This window comes from Alnus glutinosa, chromosome 3, assembly GCF_958979055.1.
Source record: "Alnus glutinosa chromosome 3, dhAlnGlut1.1, whole genome shotgun sequence".
In the NCBI taxonomy this organism is placed as follows: domain Eukaryota; kingdom Viridiplantae; phylum Streptophyta; class Magnoliopsida; order Fagales; family Betulaceae; genus Alnus; species Alnus glutinosa.
In genome coordinates, this window is record NC_084888.1 from 2,856,662 (window position 1) to 2,878,767 (window position 22,106).

Sequence of the window (22,106 nt, forward strand, 5' to 3'; positions counted from 1 at the left end):
AAATGGTAGATTTTCAATTTTTTTTTTTTTGCTTCTTTTTTAATAAAGTTTGAGGTGTATTCTTAGAGGCATAGGGCAACCCCCATGTTGAAGTTTACAACAGTTTCATTATCAGGCATTGTAAATCAACTATTAATTGCTCGTTTTGTAAAAAATTGGTTCTCTTGAATTAGTGTTTAGTCACCATTACTAAGTTCACCTCAGTACAAGCAAGGTCGCACGCAGGGCCCAACCTTAAGGTCAGGTACACTCCCCAACAACAGACAAGCACCTCAGAACGCTGGCTTGTTTAAGTTGGATGGGATGGTTGGTGGTGACAGCCCAAGTGAATTATTGACCCCTAAAGGCTCGCCCCTTGACTAATCGGACCAAACCAGCAACAAGGACAAAAAAAAAATATTAAAAATTAAAAATAATAATAATAAAGAAGCTTAAACCAGCAACATTAGGCGACAAAAATGGTCCAGTTTTGTGAGGACACATTGCTCAGTTGCATCATAGCTTGTTTTATTCCTTTTTTTTTTTTTTTTTTTTTGAGGTGAGGGATTTAGGACTTGCAGACTTTCTTACGACCCCAAAAGAAGACAAATAACCATCGAAAGAAGAGTCCAAGCACTGGTTTGAGAAAACTTTGGCCACAACCCACAGAAATCTACACAACCCAACTCAACCCACTTCAACCACACAAGAATTACACCATGAAACAGTATATCTCATCAGGAATAGAAACACATTAGGCGTCCTCGTCGGCAATGTACTTGGCGGTGTGCGGTGGTTGTGCCTCGAGAGTGAGAGAGCTGGGACTTGAAATTTGGGCGGAACGAGCGGCGGCATCGCACGTCAGCTTTCCGTCCTCCTGGTGTGACGGGTCGCTTGAGAATGGTGGTTGTGCCGTTGTGGTGTAAGAGGCGTCGCACAGGGGGAAAAATTAGGCCTGGGCGGGGAAGGGAAGTTTGGGGGGAAATTTAGAGGGGTGTTTTCACGTGAATGAATTTTGGGTAGTCTGTGACGCGTGAATTTGTTTCCTTTATTATTATTATTTTTTTATTTTTTTAAAAAATTTACTTATAACCCATATTTTTCATCTATTTTATAAAATGATATCCAAATTTTTTTAAAAAAAAGAGTAATTTAAGGTATTTATCTTCTAGTTTTTTTTTTTTTTAATTTCAACATTTTGTTATAATTTTTCGTTAAATTTTATCAAAATTTTTAAAATACCTATTTTATACATCTATATGTGGATCTGTATAACTAATAGTTGATTTAAAAAATAGATTATATAAGATATGTAAGAGATGTAAAAAAATTTCTCATTTAGTTAAATTCTCATCGATATTTAAATCTTAGTTTGAATCCTATATATCTAATTGTTGATTTAAAAAAAATATGTATAAAAAATATAAAAAAATAATTTCTTATTCAATTAAATTTTGACCAATATTTAAATCTTAGCAATTTTTTTTCAAAAAAAAAAAAAATGAATATTTTGAAAATTAACATAATTTAATGAATTTCTTAATAAATGATTGAAATCGAAAAAAAAATTTTAAAAGTTTTATTAACACATTTTAAAGTTTTGCTATAGTTTTCTTTTTTTTTTTAAAAAAAAAAAAAATAGTGACTGACGTGACGTGGCATTGTTTCCTTTATTTCTCTCTTTTGTACGAGGTTTTGATTTGTTCATCATTTTCATGGAAGTTCTCTAGGTTTTTCTCCGCAACACTTATAAACCCAAGAAACCTTAACGAAGTATCTTTTGTTGGCGGCGCTGTAAGTTCACAATACTTTTCTCTTTCACTTTGTTTCCCATAATTTCGTTTCAATTTTCTCTCTATTTTTCTATCTATCTGTCTCTCTCTCTGTTTGGTTGCTGAAAAAACTGTCGTTGGTTTAGAAAATTTGAGGAAAAAAACCGGCTTTTTTGCAAAATCGAGGGGTTTGCGTTTAATTTTTGGATTTGACATGTTTTAAGATCTCTGGGGTTTGACGATCTCCAGAGCCATCATTGTTTGTGTCTTATGAGTTTGTTGATGTTTCTTTGTATGGGTTTCTTAGATTAAGTTTTATTTGTCTGCTTTGAGTAGCCTCTGTTTGGTTGCTGCCAAAAAAAATAAATTAAGAAGTAAAAGGATGGAGGTTTTTTTTTTAAAAAAAAAAATGCGCAGTTTATTTGGTTCCACACTTCCACATAAGCGAGTCTGTTCCTGTTTATATTCCATTTTTCCAAATAATCAAGTAAGCTGGTGAGTAAGGTGTTTCTTACGTGGCCAGAAGAACAGAAGAAAATGTTTGTTCTTTGTCATATGCGGAAAAAAAGAATCTGATTGAATTGGTTTTTTAATTTTGACAAAACCCATTGTTGTTTTAATGGAAGAGGGTTTTAAATAGGTCATAATCGAAGGTTGATGACCTCCCTACGACCAGAACATCATCTTCTATCTTTGGATCCTTCAGGTTCTTACGAATTTCTTGGATTTCATTTAACTTAATCCCCACTTTCACTGGCATCACTCCAATGTTTTCCATGCTTAACCATGTTGAAAATTCATGATAGAAGAACTTGCAAACCGTTATAGTGCTGTGTGTTTGAGTTATTGCCATATACTTTATTTACCAATTGCATTGATTAAGCAACTTAGATTGAAGGAATGAGTGATTCCACTTGAAACTGCCGGATGATGTTGGGACATTGCGCAAGGGCTTTGAGTTCCATTTCACTCTCACATTTTATTGGGACAATGAAATAACTTCTATGATCCATCCCTTCTGATGGCCGCATGTGATAGACATTTTTCAGTTTTTTGTTCCTTAATAAATATTTTCAGGTCATGCATCAATGCATGCTCTACTATACATGTAAGTTTTAGTTTACTGAAGTTTAACTATGCAGATAGGTTATTCTAAAATCTGGAGGATACACTTGTTTTAGTTAAGAATGGTGGTCTCTGGATGTTAAAAGTTCTTTAACAAACATATATAATTTCCTCAAGAGGTTGGCTCAAGTGTTGTAAGGGCCTTGGTGGCATTTCCTTCATGTCTAAAGTTCGAATCTCCTTGGGTGCAAACAATTCCTTGGCACCAGTCCGACAGTGAAGCCAGAGTATTACCTAATCTATGTGGAGGGGACACTTTGTATGGGTCCGAGGTTTACCAAACAAGGGTGGGTACACGAAGTGACCCTCCTTTGGAGGGGTTCCTCGTAATTAAAAAAAAAAAAGGGGGAATGTTTTCCATTGTTAACGTGTTGAAAATTCTTGATGGAAGAACTTGCAAAATGTTATAGTGCTGTGTGCTTGAGTTATTGCTATTTACTTTATTTACCAATTGCATTGATTAAGCAACTTAGATTGAAGGAATGGGTGATTCCATTTGAAACTGCCAGATGATGTTGGGACATTGCGCAAGGGCTTTGAGTTCCATATCACTCTCACATTTTATTGGGACAAGGAAATAACTTCTATGATCCATCCCTTCTGATGGCAGCATGTGATAGACTTTTTTTTTTTTTTTTTTTTTTTTTTTTTTGTGTTTTGTTACTTAATAAATATTTTCAGGCCATGCATCAGTGCATACTTTTACTATACATGTAAGCTATAGTTTATGGCAAGTTTAACTGTGCAGATAGTTTGACTGGATATTTAAATTTCTTTAACAAACATATATAAGTTCCTCAAGGGAAAAAAATTGAGAAAAAGGGAATGGTAATATCTGTTAAATACCTGTCTTAGGTATTTCTTGTCAAGCAATATCTGCTCTTAACCATCAGAGCTGTTGCCTCAACTATATGTTTTTGCTCTGATAGTATTTTGTGTTGTTTTCAAGCCTCAGCTTTATTATAGATCAATGAAGCACATCGTGAAGATTATGGCATTGCTGGTTGGCATCTCTGCCTCATGGTTTGGCCTCTTGAAGACATCTATGGTTCCAAGTAGCCATACTTTGTTAGTGAGTTAATTTTCAGATTTTTTTTTTTATTAATCTGTTTAATATAATTTCTCCAATGTAGACAATGTTCAAAGTGCCCTGTTTCCATCTTCTTCCCAGCTACCTATCTATTTTATCATGTGCCTTGGATGCTACGGCCTATTAATGGTTGGAGTTGGTCTGATGCGGTTTCCAACTTGTCCTCAAGAAGCATTGCTTTTGCAGCAGGTATTTTTCCTTTTTTTTTTCCTCATTCATTTAACATTGCCATATCATATATAGTGTATTTTGGTAGCATTGTTGTTATGCAGATCTGCTTTCTTTCTTTTAGCTGTAGATATGTTGAAGATGAGATTTCCACTTGTAAGTGTTGGGTTTTCTCACAACATTTGAACAACTACCGCGGCAACTATACAAAGACTTTGTCAAGGATTTCTTTGATTTTCAACTTTACTGCTTGAATATTGTTTAGAGTTTTTCCCTTTTGTTTTTATACAATACATGCATAGCAGCTTTAAAGTTGCTTCTGAATTCTGATACCGTCCAAACTTGATACATACCATAATGGAAATCTCAAATTTTGTTCCGACAAGTAACGTGAAAACCAGGATGCAAATTGTGAAGTAGCTAGTCGATGGACTTTCATTATTATTTTGCTGTGGGAGTGCTCATCTGATAGCTGAGAAACGCAAGAGTTTATTTGAAGAATTTGTATCAGTTCACCATGTTTAGCAACAAATTTGAAATTGTTGACTGTTAGATGCATATGATTGAGTTTTTATTTTTTTTTCCTTTGGTGATAATCAGCAGCCTGAAAATGAGCATGTTATGATTCTGATAAGCAGTCATCTGTGTGCAGGTATTTTGGAATTATGATGATATTTTTGCATTGCTATCAAAATGTTTAAAAGTGCCTTTTAAACGTAATTTGTTGGTCAAATAAATAGACTGTCCTCTAACTAAATATTCAGTTATTATTATCCATAAAAAAATATAAAAATCATTATTGTTGTTATTATTACCATCATTATGATCAATCACCGTCTGTATATTTTTTATATCCTTGAATTAAGATCATACTTGTTTTCATGCTTTGCAGAGTCGTAATTGTAATGTTTCTTTTGTAGGACATCATTGAGGCCAAGGATTATTTGAAGCCAAGAGGGGTTGACGTGGGTTCGGAATGATTCGAGGATCTTTGAACGTTGTTCAATATGCCAGTGGAGTGGGGAATTGCCATTTTCAAACAAAGATAGGTCTGCCGTGTCTCCCTAAAGCTTATCTGTAGCCCCTGGACTCGGCTTCAATTGCATTTCTTCACTTATTTTGCAGTGGCATTTTTTTTTTCTTGCACAAAGGAAAAGAAAGAAAAAACGAATCACACTATTGGGATATAGTTGTAAGAATGAAAATTTATGTCAATTTCCCTTTTTTCGGTTGTAGTAAGTACAGAGAAAAATAAAGAGGAAGGGAACCTTTTTTTTAAATATCTTTATTTCTTGTATGGTAAATTTCTATCCAAATCCCACACGCAAAATATTTTTTTGAAAATAATTTTTACGTTGAAAACGTTTGGTGCAGACCAAAAAAATAGTCAATGAAAATTATTTAGAAAGGCAATAAATATCAAGGAATCTAGGGCAAAAATCTGGCCCCCTCGATTTAGTGACAAAGCGTGTAATTTTTTTTTTTCATGAAATATTCTTTGTGCGGTTATCTTTTTTGCAATCTCCCTTGTAAAGTTTTAAAATTTTCAATGTATTTGATGTATCGAATTTTCAATTTTTTGCAATCTCATATCTTCCGTTAAGGTTTGTAGTTCAATCAAACAGTCAAATGGTAAAATTACTCTTATGTTCCTGTAATTTTTAAAAAAATACAAAATTACCCTTAAAATTACAATTATTTTTTTAAAAAAATTAAGGGTATTTTGAAAATTTCTCATACTTGCGTTAGGATTTAACGGGTTGATGAAATTGCAAGCAAATTTTAAACTTTGATAGGGGGGAGATTGCAGAATTAATGGAAGTTCAAGGGAATTAATTTAAGTTTTTTCAAACTGCATTTTCTTCTTACTTCCACTCTTAATAAACCATACATTGAAAAAGAAGTGTTTAGAAATGATCTTTTATTTTCTTATCCCTTAAAGTGAACCAAAGATGATATAAACCCTCCATCACTAATAAAAGTATGATTTGGCTTTGAATCTCACATAAGTGTTACGAAAATTAACAATGTAAACTCTACTTCTAGATTACATATACCAGCATCCAACAAATTATTTAGAAGTCAATTTTGATGTGGCTATTTCAAATGGAAATATTATTTGAGTGTAAAGTGACGGATGACTTATTTGAAATATGAAGATTATATTTCTTGAAATTGAAAACTCAACGAATAAATGCAAATCAAATTAAAACAAAGGAGATAAATATAACTTTTCCCACTTCTTTACGTAGTTCATAGTAAGCATATTCCCTTAGTATATATATAGGGGTGTGTGTGTCTATAAACAGCTGTACCTTGGAAAGTCGGTTTCAAAATAAGAAATTCGACCGTTGAAACCCTAAACCTTTCTGCTCTCCCTTTCTCTCTACATTCTACTCATTAACCCTAAGTCCTGCAAATATTGCGGTCCAACAAAACTCTAGGTATTCTTGTCAGAAAGATCAGAGGGAAATCCTAAAAGATACTCTACTTTCCGATTCCCCCTCTGATTTTTCATTAGCCCTAGGTCTCGGAAATATTCAGACAATCGAGAATTATCGGCATTCTTTGTGAGCAATTCCATAGAGAATTGAAGAGAAAGGCGGAGGAGATAGCCTGATTTGTTTCGAAACCCTAAAGGTACTTTATTTTCCAATTCCCCCTTCAGATTTTCCATTAGCCCTAGGCCTTCGAAATATTGAGATCAACCAAGAATTTTGGTTATTCTTTGTGAGCAGCGCCAGAAAAAGGAAAGGAGAAATGAAAAGGAAGGCAGAGGAGAGTCTGTGTGGTCATGGAGAAAGTTGGGTGAGAGGGCCAATGATCGGCAAAGGAAGTTTTGGGTCCGTGTTTCTTGCTACTTCAAAGAAACCCAGGTCACGGTTCTCTTGTTTTCCTTCGGCCATGGCTGTGAAATCTGCAGAGGTCTCTGTTTCGGCTTCGCTTCAGAAGGAGAAAGAGGTTCTCGACAACGTCAAAGGCTGCCCTTATGTGATTAGCTGCTTTGGGGAAGAGACTACGACCCAAGAGAACGGTGAGATGGTTTACAACTTGTTATTGGAGTATGCTTCTGGAGGAACCCTAGCCGATTCAATCGAGAAATCTGATGGTTGTGGGTTGCCCGAACCCGATGTTAAGCGCTACACCAAATCGATTCTCAAAGGGCTTCGTCACATTCATGACTGCGGTTATGTGCACTGCGATCTGAAGCCTGAGAATGTTTTGCTTGTGCCCACTATTAATTCTAGTGGTAATTTTGTGGCAAAGATCGGGGATTTTGGGTTGGCGAAGAGGTCAGCACAGAGTAAGAAGAGAAGGTTCGACTCGGACCTTTACTTGAGAGGCACTCCGTTATATTTGGCCCCTGAAACGGTGATTGAGAGGGTACAGGAGCCTTCCTCTGATATTTGGGCTCTGGGATGTGTTGTGTGTGAGATGCTTACTGGAGAATCCCCTTGGAATAGGGCGGAAGAGTTGAACACAGAGGATCTTTTACGTTTGATTGGTGATGGGCATGAACTGCCTAAAATTCCGAGTAACATTTCTGATGAAGCAAGGGGTTTCTTGAAGGCGTGTCTTGTGAGGAAACGCATGTTCAGATTCACGGCTGAGATGCTAATGGATCATACATTTCTGGCCAGTGTAGGCGAGCATGATGATGAAGTAAAGGATAAAGGAATACTGGCTGTTCGGGATGAAGAACTAGTGGCTGCTCCTAGTTTTTCATGGCCCGAGACTGATTCTGAGATTAGTGGTCCTTCTTCTTCGGGTAATTGGAGCTTGTATTCTGATGATGCTTCAGCCTTTTCTTCTTGGCCAGAAGAAGATGAGGATTCGGAAGTGCAATTCATTGAGAGCTCTGGCAAAAAAGTCTCTCTTGTGGGTTCTTTGAACTGCCTGGCTTCAACCATTCCTATTGGAGCTTAGCAGCGACTATAAAAGAATATTGGAGCTCAGATAAAAGATGGTCTCTTGGCCTCGCTTCAACCATGCTTATTGGAGCTTATTGGCGGTGACTACGTAATACGTATGAAGTTTCCAATTGTACATTTTACAGTTTCCTTGTATGCTATTTCTAGCTAGCTATCTAGTTACACCAATATTTGGAAAGTAACAATTCCAACAACTATACATTGCATGTTCTGTCTTGCAAGATTTTGTATGTACTATCTCTGCCGTGACTTGGCTATATTAGTAGATTAGGAGCTCCCTTTACTAGAGGGGAACTATTCTGTTGTGGCTCAACTTAACATGTTGAAAATTTATGACAAAGACTAGCAAAATTTTATAGTGCTCTGTGTTTGGGTTATTTCTATGTACTTTAATTTACCAATTGCATTGGGTGAGCCACTTAGATTGAAGGAATTGGCGATTCCACTTGACACTGCGAGATGATTTTGAGATATTGCGCAAGGACTTTGAGTTCCATTTCACTATCACATTATAGTGAGACAATGAAATAACTTTCTATGATCTATCCATTCTTATGGCAGCATATGGTTGTCTTTTTTGCCAAACTACATGTCTGTTTCTATCAAAATATAGTTCACATATTGAAGAGAATTGGTCTGTTTACTCCCATCAAGTGCTAAACTATTAGACCAGATATATCTTTATCTCCGGATAAAGATAAATCTAACAATAAGTAGTTCTATTATGTTTCTACTACTACAAGTTGTATAGTTCTCTTATGTCTAAACTATATAACTTATAGTAGTAGGACTGTACAATCTTTAGATAAGAAACCTAAACTATATAACTTATAGTAGTAGAGACATAAGAGAACTATACAACTTGTAGTAGTAGAAACATAATAGAACTACTTATTGTTAGATTTATCTTTATCCGGAGATAAAGATATATCTGGTCTAATATAAACTAGATTCAATCTGTTGCTTTCTTTGATAAAAAAGTGTCTTCTTGTTGACACCAAGAGCTATATCTTTTAAGCCTTAATTAGAAAATACTGATATCAATGACTGATTCGGAAGGAAAGGAAAAAGGGGGGGGGGGGGGGGGGGGAGTGCGCTTAGTATTGTCTAGGTACGAAAAAAGAAAAAGAAAAAAAGGCGTGTTCATCGGTAAACAGGTGAGCAAAGAGGTTATGCTTCTACCTGTGCTTAATATTCCTAGACAGTAATGCTGCAATTAGTGGGGCATGTATGAAGGAGTGCCTTGAACCGAGTGGATAGCTTTTCTTTTAGCTATTACAACATACTTCAGACATGAAAATTACTTTCAAAAAACGTGTGTGTGTTGATTTAAGTTGCACTTTTGGCATTGTTTTCTTGTAAATTTATTCATCACACTGGCCCTTAGATTTGGGGTTTTTAGACATGAAGAACTCTTGCATACTTCCCTACTATTATTGCATGTGGAATTTTAACTTTAACTTTCTATTTTAGAAGAATAAGATGAGGAAGCAAAATTATGGGGAAAAAAAAGGAATGCAAGAACAAGGAGGTTCTTTCCCAAAAAAAAAAAATATGGAAAAAGAATGAATATGCTTGAAAAATAGAAGCAAAGGCATAGATTCTAAATTATAATGACATTACAGAGGATAGTGTCCTCTAGAAAACAGCTGACAGAATTTGCATATTTTCCAATTCTTTGAAGAGATAAGCAGGTCTCTAAAGCCTCCAAGGTTATTCTGTGGATCCAGATTGCCCCAGCAGAAGAGGTCTGTTAGTGAGTTAATTTCAAAAGATTTATTTTTTCTTGTTAATGGGCTTAAGATAATTTCTTTGCTGTAGATAATGCTCACTTTGCCCTGTATCCATCTTTTTCTCAGTTACCTATCTATTTTATCGTGTTCCTTGGATACTATAGCCCATTAATGGTTGGAGTTGGTCTGATGCAATTTCACAAGACGCATTGCTTTTGCAGCAGGTATTTTGTGTTTTTACTTAACATTGCCATATCATATCTAGTGTGTTTTGGTAGAGTTGTTGTTATGTGTCTCTAATTTGTCTGTTTGCTTTTGGTGAAGACTCCTTTTCTTTTTTACTTAAAAAAAAATGACTCTCTCCCTTTTTAACAGTTTAAGTTTATGAAGTGAACATTGCTGGGGGCAGAAGTATTATAGCATGAATTGGGGAAGCAAGGCTGACAGAGTTATTTTGAGAATACAATGAACTCTTGGACCCTTGGTTATATGTCATTGCAGAATCTTTATAAAGCTCATTTGTTGTAATGCAGAATCATGGGAGGCAAGTTGCATTTGCTGTTAATCCTTAAGTATTTCTCAATCCATTATACTGTGCTACAAAGATTCCTACAGAAATCTGCATTCTTTTCCTTAAGCCGTAGATGTATTGAAGATGAGATTTTTACTTGAAAGTGTCGGGTTTTTTCTCACAACACCTGAACAAATATGCTGGCAACCATTTATCTCATTCTTGTTTAAAAACATTCCGGGAAAAAGGATTTTTGAGGGTTTCTTTGATTATCAACTTTACTGCTTGCATGTGATCGGATTTTTTCCTTTTTATTTTTATTTAGTACATGCATAACAGCTTTGAAGTGACCTCTAATACCGCCCAAACTTGACACATACATAATGGAAGTGTCAAATCTGGTTCAATCGGATGATGTAGAAACCTGGATGCAAATTTTGAAGGAGCTACTGGATGAACCTTTAATGATTATTGTGTTGTGAGACCGCTCATCTGATTGATTGGAAACATAAGAGTTTGTTTGAAGAATTTGTAGCTGCTTTTTTTTTTTTTTGATAAGTGAAGCACATAATGAGTGAATTTGTAGCAGTTCATCATGTTTGGCACAAGATTTGAAATTCTTGACTTTTAGATGCGCTTGATTGAGGGTTTTTTTTTTCTTGGGTTATAATCTACAGCTCTAAAATATCGGCATGCTATGATTCATATTTTTGCATTGCACTTCTGAAAAATTTGTTTTTGTGCATATTATACATGAGCTGTTAGTTAAATAAATATAATGTACCCTAACTAAATTTCCAGTTAGTATCATTATTGTTGGCATTGTTACTATCATCATCATCATCATTTTATAGACAAAAAATTTACACATACTTTTCCTCCTTTTTTTTTTTTTTTTTCCCTGTTGGTTTTTAGTTGGAATATCAAGCAACTGATGTTTCATCCTTCATGTTCTTCACACTGTGGAGCTATATATCAAAAGCTTTGAGCGGATTTTGTTTGGTTTTTATCTCCTTGAGTCAAGATCATACTTGTTATCATCTTTTACAGAGTGGTACAGGTAACTGTAATGTTTCTTTTTGTAGGACATTGTTGAGGGCAGGGAATATTTGAGGCAAAGAGGGGTTGTTTGTACAATAGTTCTTCATGTTCTACACTCCTTTTGTTGTTTGTGAACTATTGTATATTATATATAAATTTAGCTTACTATACGTGAGGAAAAACATCTTATAGGCATTCCTTGGTCGTTGTAAATCCATCTCAGCTGTCCAAATGATATTAAATGAAAGTTTTCTCTATCGTAGTAGTGCTTTTTAGCAAGGGAGGATCTTAAAGACTTATCCTAATGCCTGAAAGTATCATTAGGATTTTTAGAAAATCGCCCATACAAGTACCATTAAGTTCTAATCATATGCACTAAGTAAGACCATTCATCTATGGAAATCAGATCAAATGATTTGGAGAGGATCTGGTTCTCATCCATGACTACAAGCATGACCTTTTAATACCTTTGTAGTATGTTTTTTATGGTGTCTGGCATTCTTTAAAGAGTAATGTTACTCTTTATACTTATTTCACACGCCATATCAACCATGTGCGAAGAGTAACATTACTCTTATTTCAATCCAAAAGTGATATACTCAATCATTCCAAGCTAGTTTGGCCTTTAAAATTTCAGGTTAGCCTTTAAAATTATGCGTATTTAAAAAAAACTCATGCATGCAATTTGAAAATGCAAATTTCTGCATTTTTCAAATCGCAATTTTTTAAAAATACAATTCTCAAACAATTTATATTATGTGATTTGATTTTAAAATTGTACTTTTTATCTATAAAATTGCAATTTTAAACATACTTTTAACAGCAATCCAAATAAGCCCTTTCTACCCCCCATTATTGAGTCTTTGACTCTTTGAGAGAATCTCATGATAGAGTAATTATTGTGAGTACGTCCAAAAACACTCATATTTATCTATTTATTTTTTATTTTTATCAGGCTATGGAGGAGTTGAGGAAAAAAAGAAGAAAAAGAAACTAATAGTGAAGAAGTCCCTTCAAGAACGGAAATGTAATTAACATCAAAGAAAGGAAAGAAAGATTAGGATTTTTAATAATTATTTGTTCAAATTTAAGCAGGTAATTATCAAATATTATTTATAAAACTTACTTGACAAAATAAAAATAAAATTTTTTAATTATTTATCCGATTAAGCGAGTCTCATAAATAATCTCTCCAAATCCTCTCAAATTCAAACCCAATTAATAATAAAGTTTACGAGCTAAGAAAACGTGAAGTAATAATTGTAAGTATTTACGCAAGCTGTAAGAATCGTGTGAAGCTAATGTGGAACATTCTGGTCATTAAATGTCCTATGTCCGGGATTTAGGGCCATTTTATGAATTTAGAGAAGTTGCTAATTACATTTATGCAATCCTGTCAGACAAATATTTTAATGCAATTATTGTTTCACATGCTTTCTCCCCTCTTTTTAGCATCCAAAGAATGCATAAACAAGGAAAGCAATGCTTTAAATAAATCTAAATTCACTACATTGATGAACACATCCAGTGGGTAGCAGTTAAACAACAGCTGCTTGCTGTGAAAGCAGATCCTGTTCTCCATCTTCTTTTGTTTTTTTTTTTTTTTTTAAGAAAATAAAATTAATTTTTTTACATATATTATCATCCATTCATTCAGATAAAATGGTTTAATCAATCAAATGTTAAAGACAGTTTTTTTTTTCTTTTTTTAAATTAAGTTGAATATATGTCAATTTAATAAATTAGGTTGATTTTTTTACTGACGACAAGTATAGATTGGATTGAAAAAAATTCTTAGAAACAATTCTCTGTCAAAAGTAAATAATGCAATCGACTCAAATTTCACAAATATTTTATGATTATAAAAAAAAAAAAAAAAAAATTCCTGGCTATTCACATAAAGGGTTTCATTTTCATTTGAACTTCCAAAAGATATAATAATTGACCCTTTGCACAACATCAAAGCTATCTATTTTCATTTTTCATGCGTTTTATTGAATCAAAAGCAAAGAATAATTTTGGCGAAAATAGAATAAAAAGTAAAAAATTTGTTGACCCCAACCCAACCACATGGCACGCCTATGACTCCAATGAACACTATCAATGATAACGCTAGTCATCCAAGAGTGTCCCCCACTTGTCCATGTCCAAAACATGTCCACCGTCCCTCTTTCTCTACTCCCACAGTGATTCTCTCTCTCTCTCTCAGACATTTTCTTCTCTCTTTCGTATTCACCTTAAAATCCAGCTCAAACATACCCAACAACCTTTACTCATTTCACGACCATCTCGTCCCCCCCTCTCTCTCTCTCTCTCTCTCTCTCTCTCTGTGTCTGTCACTCTAAAGCATACCCATTTGTGGCCTTATGCTCACTGCAATGCCACGCTTGCTAGATCCGCCATTCTGAGCGAGACCCATTGCTCAAAGCCATCCCGAAATGGGCGTTCTGGGAGACTCTTGGTGTTTCTGCAAAGGCGTGGGAAAGTCCGAGAGAATGAAAGCCGCCATTTTCTCTAACAAAGCCTCCGCCATGGTCAGAGTCTCCGGCGCCGGCACCGGCACCGGGTTCTTGATCCATCGGAATCTGCTCTTGACCACTCACGCTAATTTTCCGTCCGTGGCAGCTGCCGAGAGTTCCGAGATCTGGCTCCACAACAGTGTCTCCGCGAGCCTTGTTCCTCATAGGTATTGGTTAATGGGTTCTGCTTGTTTCTTGAGAAAATGTAGTATTTGCCGAGTTTGTTTAGTTACGTTTTTTGGGTACCTTTTTTTTTTTTTTGGGTGATAAACCGTGGTTAAAAATGATGGAAGGTTTCCATTTTGTTTTGGGTTCGTTACTGAATAGTTTGAAAGAAAAACCATCAAGTGAGCAAAGTAGTTACTAGTTGTAGTAGGTGCAGTTGGAATGGAGGTTTTCATTTTTGTGGGTCCCAAAGTTTAAAATTTATAGCTTCATTATTTTCGAATTAATGGAGAAATAATTGTTTATTAATTGATTCTGCGTTCTGTGTCGCATGTGATGCTGAATTACTGGCTTTGTTTGTATAGAATTTATGTTAAGCCATGATCTCTGTCATTTTGTGAACTGTAAAACCAGATTCTAAAATGATCTGCTTATCATAAGGGGATTAAAAAAAAATTGTGAAAAGTACTACTTTTGAAAGAAGAATGGAAAAGAAATAGAAATAGATGGAAGAGGATTGAAAATGCAATTAAAAATTGGGTTTAGGCTTATGGTAATATGAAGAGAAAGAAGATGGGTTTCTTCATTGTTTGAGTAATTGAGTGCTATGACTATGACTTTTGAATTGACTTTGAGCTATTAAAAAACATTTCCAATTCTGACTTTGTATGACATACCTTTTAGTAAGTGTTTGAATTTGAGGTGGATTAAAAGCGATTTGCAATGAAAACTACTATTAACTTGCCACTGTTCAGGACTTTTCATCTTTCGATATATATGTGTAACAATTTTAAAATTCAATAAATGAAGGATTCTCCTGTTGTTAGGGGCATCTTACTGCATAGTTTATTTAAATGCCTTAATCAAACTATTGCATTTCTTAGGCTATGTTACATGGGCTTAAGTATAAGGATAGGTGCTTGTATGTGTCTAATTGTTGCACTCATCCAATTCCAAAATCTCTAGTCATGGGGACATTTCTGAAATTTTGTAGATTTTTCTTTTTCTATACCCTTTGATATCACTCACAAGCATGTCTTCATGGTCATTAACTCTGTATATCAATATTCCCTAGGAGTGGAATGTAACCATCAATTTGTATCTTTTACGCTCAAGACTGTGCCTAGACTATGTTGTATGACTGTTTGTGTAGCAAGACATTTCTCATCCCATTCTTTTTTCTTTTTTATAAGCATAGAGCTACTATATAGATGATAGTAGGATAATCTTAAGTAAATACCTTACAAAGGGGTCACTAATTGCACCTTTTTATGTAAGTGTTACCTATTGCACCTAGAACATACCAAAAAAAAAAAAAGAAATCAAAAGGAATAAGTGAAGTTACCTTTTACATGAAATAATTTTGATCTAGTTAATTTATTTTAGTAAGCCATTGCTATTTATAGAATTATGATTGAACATTGTTTAGAACTCAAACTTGGGTAATTGACAGACAGTTGCCTAGGTGACTTCATTGTGGACAAGTGAAAAAAAAAAAGTATTGGGATTCAGATATTAGATGCTTGGGTACAAAACATATTTTCCTTTGTTATCTAAGCTTTTCTATAAAGGATTCTTATCTTTGAGTACATGCGTGTCAGGGTGTGTGCCAAAAAAATTCTTATCATGCTATTATGCTAATGTAGTAATTATCTACATCTTTGTGGATTGGTGTGTTCTTTTACCCATTTTCCCATCTGGCGATCACACTGCCATGCCTTCAAAGATATAATAGCTTTTAATGCTTGATATAATACATACGTAAGTAAATATTTATATTCGGAAAGTTGGTTGGAGATTGAGAGAGAATCTGACTCTTATATTTAAAGCTTTAGTTGGCACTGCTGCCACTCTATTTTCCACTTTGAAATAACACTGCTATGCCTTCAAAGATATGAGAACTTTGAATGCTTAATTTGATACACACATAAGTACATATGTATATACAGAAAATTACTTGTGGATTGAAGGAGGGGCTGTCTCTTGTTACAAGCCTTCCTTGGCATCACCACCACTCTAATGTTGGCTTCCTGGCCCTACTGCGACTACCACTCTTTGAACTTCTCTCACCATCTTCTTGACAGAAACAAATGCAACTGCATTGTTCACTTGCTGTCTGCTCTATTTACTATTGTAAAGATTAGGTTCAGTTCTTGCTTGGATTGGAGAGAAGCAAATCTAGGTTTGACTTGTTTATCATATGATCTTTGAAACTAGTGATAAATGCAAGATAAAGAAGCCATAACTGCAACGTCCCAGATATTATACCTATTACAAATCAATATCTAGGCGTGCTACTCTACCTCCTTGCCCTTTAGGAATACTTTTTAACATATTGCAATGGGAAAATATAAACTAAGAGACTGGAACAATGGATAAATTTAGAACTTTTCTATTACGTGCATTCGAGTTCACTAGAGATCTAATCAGCTGGAAATCACGATGAGCATTACATAACTTGTTACATCAATATTCCTTTCATGATAATCCTCGTACCTATCAGCTATACACATCATATTGCTCACTTGCAATTCTACATAAATTATATTGTGTTTTATACCTTAGACCTTACTACCGTTAGCTCAAAAATTCCTGACCTTTGTCGTTGTTGTCCCATCGTCTTATACTGCTCTAACCTGACTCTGTAAACAATGTTTACAGGTAGATTGATGAGTTCATGACTCAGTAAGCAAGCAAGCTAGCTGGTGCTAGTGCGTGACTGTGTGAACATATCATAACTCAATCATGACATAAATACTTGTTTCTAGAAATCTTTGCAACATTTTTCTAAAAACCTTCATTTGTAAACACTTTCATATTTTTGCTGAAATCATAAAACCGCTTTGCTAAAATCATACTTTAATAAACCTTTTTTGTAAACATACCTTTCTTAAAACACATCTCTTTTATCATAAAACCATCTATATCTCAAACAAATCCATAAACTTATATCATCACATAGAAATCACGTTACTGCTAAACATTACATATTGCTATAACTTTAAAACATGGTGGCTTCTGCGATTTATTTTCTTTACTATATTTATATTCTTTATACTTTTCCTTATCTTTTAACTTTACTCTTTTTCCTTTTCCTTTTCTTTATCATCGCTCTAATTAACCCCTGGAGTCAAGGTTGGACTTCTTGCGATTAGCCCCTTTCAGCAAGATTGACCCGCTCAACCCCTCTGTACGTTTGCCCTGTGCACCAACCCCTTTGCTTAGGGCTCTGCGTGGGAGATAATCCACCACGGGGCCACACTCTCTGGCACACTCTCTGGAGTGTTGCACTGCCCACTTTTAGAAATTCATAAACATTTTTACACACGCAGTATTGGTGGTTCATTTCCTTTACTTTCTTTATTACCTTTTATTTCCTTTAACTTTTATACATATACATAGTTATAAAACCATTTTACTGCTTAGCCCTTTTCTTATCTCATAAACCTTAGAAAACATGCATATTATAACACATATGAAAACATTGTAGTAAAACATACATCATTCGTAATAACATTTGTAAACCAGTTCTCCCCACACATTTCATGCATAAAACATTTTCATCATTTCCATAAAACATAACATAAAACTTTGTTCAAATAACCCAAGTCGACATTCATAAAATACTAGCACAAACGTAGACCCGCTTACCTCAATTGCTTAATCCCCTCTATACCTTAACCGCGCAGCGCATTGTTCCATCGCTCATGACTAGTCCCTTGAATGTCCCCTTGCTTGAAGATCTACAATAGCGTCACACAATTTTCTTAATATATAGGTCCCATTTAAAATCCTAGCTTTCAAAGACACTCTAATTCTTTAGTTCCTTTAACTGACTTTCCCAAAGTCATTATTCTTATTTTCATCCCTATGTAGTTTTTCTCACTTTCCTTAAAACTAGGGTTAGGCTTTGCAGCTAAACCTTTGTTGCTTTACTTATTTCCCTTACAAAAACCTACCTCACTTCAACTTCAAACTCTCTTTCTTTTCACAGAAAACCTTCACTTTCCATTCCTGAGTAATCCCGTTCGAACAAGGTTTGAACGAAACTCTTAGAGCTTTCCTCATTTGAACAGTTGGCGATCGCAGTTGCGATTGGGGCTCCTTGGAAGTGCCTTGTTCGAACAGTTACCCGCAGAACACAAACTCTCCACATGAAATCATTCCCTTTCTCCAAATTTTCACAGCACCTTATCAACCAACATACCACACTCATATATCAATTCCATGCCCAAAATCCAGCCTTTGATCCAACCACACAACACATCCAAACTTTACTCCACAACTCCAACTAAAACCTCGAAGTAAAACCATAATCATTTTCTCGCGCTTTTGCCTCGCCCTACCACGTGGAGATTTCTTCTCGTTTGAACGGAGCACTTGTTTCGTTTGAATGCGGTCAACCCAAACTTAGTGAAATGTGGAGATTCCTTTTGTTCGAACACGCCTATTCTCATTCAAATGCCATGCCACTGATCCGAAATTTCAAAGCCTCTAACTTGGAAATTCTTCTCCGTTTTAGATAAACCTACGAGCCTCGATGTGCTCTATCTACTTTCACCAAAATCTATGTTTATTTTATCGTTTTTATTTATTTATTTCAAATTTCTATTTTCCGTTATCATTTAACTTGCTGGGTGTTACAATAACTGGATCAAGGTTTCAAATTTCTACAATAACTGGATCCAATTTAATCGAGGTTTGATTAAATTTGATTCTTCTTGGACTTTGATCTATATTATAGACAGCACCTTGATTGGAATAATTGGGGGGACCTCCAAGGCTCCAACTTTTTTCCCATCAGTGATACCATGCTATAGTTAATGAATGGGCGATTTTTTTTATGACATTTTTTTCTTTCTAATTCTTATGGACCAGTAGATCAGGCAATATGTAACGTTTAAGTTCTTTATTTGGTTGCATTATTTTAATCAATTTCAACATTAAATTAATTTTCTTCTGGTGAATTACTCTTCCTCGACGTCATTGAAACATGCGTAATATGAGAGTGATTGACGTGCTAAATAAGGTGAGACCTGTGGTGATTTAAATCCCTTGTTTATCCTTTTTTAATTTTTAATTTTTTAATTTTTTAATTTTTTAATTTTTTAATTTTTTAATTTTTTTGGGCAATCCTTTGTTTATCCAAATTGAAGAACCTTTTTTCTTTTCTTGGCCACACTTTCAGGTAAATAGGCTAACTATGACATATTTTACACTTTTTGGCAATATGCAATAAATCTGCACCGTGGCCCTAAATGTAGGTTGGAGGTAATCCTTTCTCTACTTTGCTTGTAGAGTCAATGGGAGAAAGGAACTCTAGAATTCAAGGCCTAGTGTTCAATTGGGAGACTTTGGGGCTGGGATTCTAACATTTCTTTGTACTAGGTTTATTTTCTAAATTTGTAGTTACCATCTGTTATCTTGGTTGGACCTTTTATCAATGAGTAGCTAGCTATGTCATGGTGCACCTCTAGGATTGGTGTCCCACACCCCTGGATCCCTTAAACAAACTTTTATTATCAAAACAGGATAATTAAAAAGCAATAAGAACATTGTTATCATAATGATGCAAGTCTCTTATGTTATAATTTGATTCAATTAACATCAGATTTTATGTTGAGTATGATGAATGTGTGATTCTCTTATTGTAGGCTAATGTAAGGAATGAGATCTAGCGACTTTCCTCTCCTATAATATTTATTTATTTTATTATATTTTGGTGACTTTCCTTCATGGATTATGCTAGGCTTTGTATTATTAGGAATTCTCTAATGCATTTATTTTCTCGTGTTCATTGACTGATTGCAGGTTTTTCATCACCAGCTCTGTTTTAGATCTTACAATAGTGGGTTTAGATTCCATCGATGGAGATTCAAATGCCCAGGGACAGCAGCCTCACTACTTGAAAACATGTTCTAAACCAAATCTGGATCTGGGAAGTGTGGTTTACCTCTTAGGCTACACAGAGAAAAATGAATTGACAGTTGGTGAAGGAAAGGTGGTGATCGCCACTGACAATCTCATAAAATTGTCAACAGATGGAGTAATATGGAGCCCTGGGTCCGCTGGATTTGATGCACAAGGCAATCTTGCATTCATGATCTGTGATCCTATGAAACTAGCCACATCTCCAAATACCAAGTCCTCTTCAACTTCATCATCATCCTCGTCATCTTGGAAGAAGGATCCTCCTATGCAACCTCCTATGCAATTTGGTATACCTATTCCCATTGTCTGTGACTGGTTAAATCAGCATTGGGAGGGCAGCCTCGATGAACTTAACAAACCAAAGTTGCCTATCATTCGATTGATGTCTGCAGGCCAAAAAAGTGAGCATTCTTGTGCTTCATTCACGGTGCGTCAAGTTTTTAAGTCAACAGAAGCCGATTATGATGGAACCCCTTCCTCATCAAATATAATCTCAAAAGCTAGGGATCAGCCTGGGCCAAGCTGTTCTGCTCCAGCTAATAATGTTGAAGGAGAAACCCGGACAAATGATTTGCATGCAACCCATGTGCAGGGAATCCCAACTCCGGAAATATATGAATCACCAAGGTTAACTTCAGTTCCTGTTAGGAAGAACGAAAGTGCACAAATCCAGCTCTTGGATATTAATTTTCCTCCAAGGGTTGTGAAAGCAGCAGTACTGCCTCAGCCAGCCAAACGGCGGCCCCATAGCTCAGATGAGAATTGTGTCAAGGAACTTCCTCCAAAGAGCCCATTAAGAGAAGACCAAATCAAGGATGAGGGAGTTACCTGTGCCCGTGCAGATGCTGAGGTTTCCTCAACAGGTTCTGTGAATGGGGCACAAAGTGAGGTCCAGTCTTGTTCATCTCCGATAGATGTTTCAGAGGTGCAGAATGGGTATAGCAGTGAGGGAGAGACTACCATGTACTCTGCAGAAACTGCTGAGAGTCGAAATTATACAAGTCCTAGAGAGGGAAAGTTTCAGCCAGTGGGACGGAGCCAGAGTTGTGTAAGTTACAATAGATCGGGGATTGTCCAGAGAAACTCGGTGGCTCGGAGAGCACTACTAGAGAAGCAGAGGAGCTTCATTCATGGAAGGAAGATGTATTCACAAGCAGCAACTTCTCAAAGGAGCAACGACTATTTCAGCCCAACTGTATCCTCAATCATGAAGAAGCGGAACGATTTGGAGCAGCCCAGCAGACCCCGGCAAAGGCAAAGTGCCGTTCATTCTTCTCCGAGATGGATGTTTTAATTGATTCTTGACTGGTATGATACCCAAAAAGAGGTCAACAACAAAATTATAGTGTTTTTACAGTGTTTAAATCAATGTCCATTTAATCTGCCACTTTGGTATATACTGTGACTATGTGCAGTGGTGAATAAGAAAATTCAGTCATCTTACTAGTTCCATGTTGCATTTTCTTTTTTCTTTTATGGAGATTAAATTCCAGGTTGACAGTTCTTGCAAGAAACTTCAAGGAAAGATGACTGGTTAATGCAAATAGGATAATATGCAGTGCTGATGAATTGTCTACTCCTCCAAGCTTTGTATTTGAAATGCGCCTTTGAATCATTTTTCCCTGAATGTAAAATTCACCACCTTGAAGCATAACAGAGATGCAGATCCGGATGCTTCACAAGATCTTGACAAATCCTGCTTAAACAATCCTCTTTAGGCAATTGGTGCATATGGGGGGGGGGGGGGGGGTATGCAACATGCTATAAAGTAACTTGGAATTGGAATGTTGAGAGAACTCAGGAAGTTGTTAGGTGCTTTAAAGTTGAATAGAGCAGATGATTGGAAACAAGTTGTTGGACTGAATGGTTGCACCTCCCGAAAGGGAAATGATTTTTGGGGGACATTTTACGGTCCCCCAACCGCCATTTTAAATTAAAAAATTATTTTTGTTTTCATAAAAAGCAACTTTTGATGTGACCATCAAAAGTTGCTTTTTGATAAAAAAAAAAAAACCGTCTTTTAATGAAAAGTAACCCGTTCCCTGTTAATCACTGCTCCCTCTTGAAACCTTGGTGAAGCCCAAGGCCAGGTGCTTCAAAATTTACCTAATCCATTAATACCCAAAATTTAGCAAGTCTA

The 22,106-nt window shown here is 35.5% G+C and overlaps 3 protein-coding genes across 4 annotated transcripts; all 3 read left to right on the plus strand.

Annotated features, from left to right (window-relative positions):
* The first annotated feature begins 1,711 nt into the window (after positions 1-1,711).
* LOC133864666 (dolichol-phosphate mannose synthase subunit 3-like) lies at positions 1,712-5,414 on the plus strand. 2 transcript variants are annotated; one of them, XM_062301069.1, is made up of 4 exons: positions 1,712-1,773; positions 3,832-3,948; positions 4,048-4,155; positions 5,055-5,414. In XM_062301069.1, exons 2-4 carry the CDS (start codon positions 3,847-3,849, stop codon positions 5,112-5,114), a joined length of 270 nt encoding a protein of 89 aa, XP_062157053.1. In that variant the 5' UTR covers positions 1,712-1,773; positions 3,832-3,846; the 3' UTR covers positions 5,115-5,414. The 2 variants fall into 2 exon arrangements, with proteins under 2 accessions (XP_062157053.1, XP_062157052.1); XM_062301068.1 differs by having other exon boundaries at positions 1,719-1,773; positions 3,826-3,948.
* A 904-nt stretch (positions 5,415-6,318) lies between these two features.
* LOC133864665 (mitogen-activated protein kinase kinase kinase 20-like) lies at positions 6,319-8,430 on the plus strand. The gene is made up of 2 exons (XM_062301067.1): positions 6,319-6,774; positions 6,873-8,430. Exon 2 carries the CDS (start codon positions 6,895-6,897, stop codon positions 8,059-8,061), a length of 1,167 nt encoding a protein of 388 aa, XP_062157051.1. The 5' UTR covers positions 6,319-6,774; positions 6,873-6,894; the 3' UTR covers positions 8,062-8,430.
* A 5,095-nt stretch (positions 8,431-13,525) lies between these two features.
* Positions 13,526-21,416, plus strand: LOC133862350 (uncharacterized). Its single transcript, XM_062298133.1, has 2 exons — positions 13,526-14,037; positions 19,847-21,416. Exons 1-2 carry the CDS (start codon positions 13,790-13,792, stop codon positions 21,258-21,260), a joined length of 1,662 nt encoding a protein of 553 aa, XP_062154117.1. The 5' UTR covers positions 13,526-13,789; the 3' UTR covers positions 21,261-21,416.
* Positions 21,417-22,106: the final 690 nt, after the last annotated feature.

Coding starts and splice junctions, on each gene's coding strand:
- LOC133864665 (XM_062301067.1), top strand. CDS start 6,895: ATGAAAAGGAAGGCAGAGGAGAGTCTGTGTGGTCATGGAGAAAGTTGG.
- LOC133864666 (XM_062301069.1), top strand. CDS start 3,847: ATGAAGCACATCGTGAAGATTATGGCATTGCTGGTTGGCATCTCTGCC. Junction 3,949..4,047: donor CAAGTAGCCATACTTTGTTA/GTGAGTTAATTT, acceptor TCTTCTTCCCAG/CTACCTATCTATTTTATCAT. Junction 4,156..5,054: donor AAGCATTGCTTTTGCAGCAG/GTATTTTTCCTT, acceptor TTTCTTTTGTAG/GACATCATTGAGGCCAAGGA.
- LOC133862350 (XM_062298133.1), top strand. CDS start 13,790: ATGGGCGTTCTGGGAGACTCTTGGTGTTTCTGCAAAGGCGTGGGAAAG. Junction 14,038..19,846: donor GCGAGCCTTGTTCCTCATAG/GTATTGGTTAAT, acceptor GACTGATTGCAG/GTTTTTCATCACCAGCTCTG.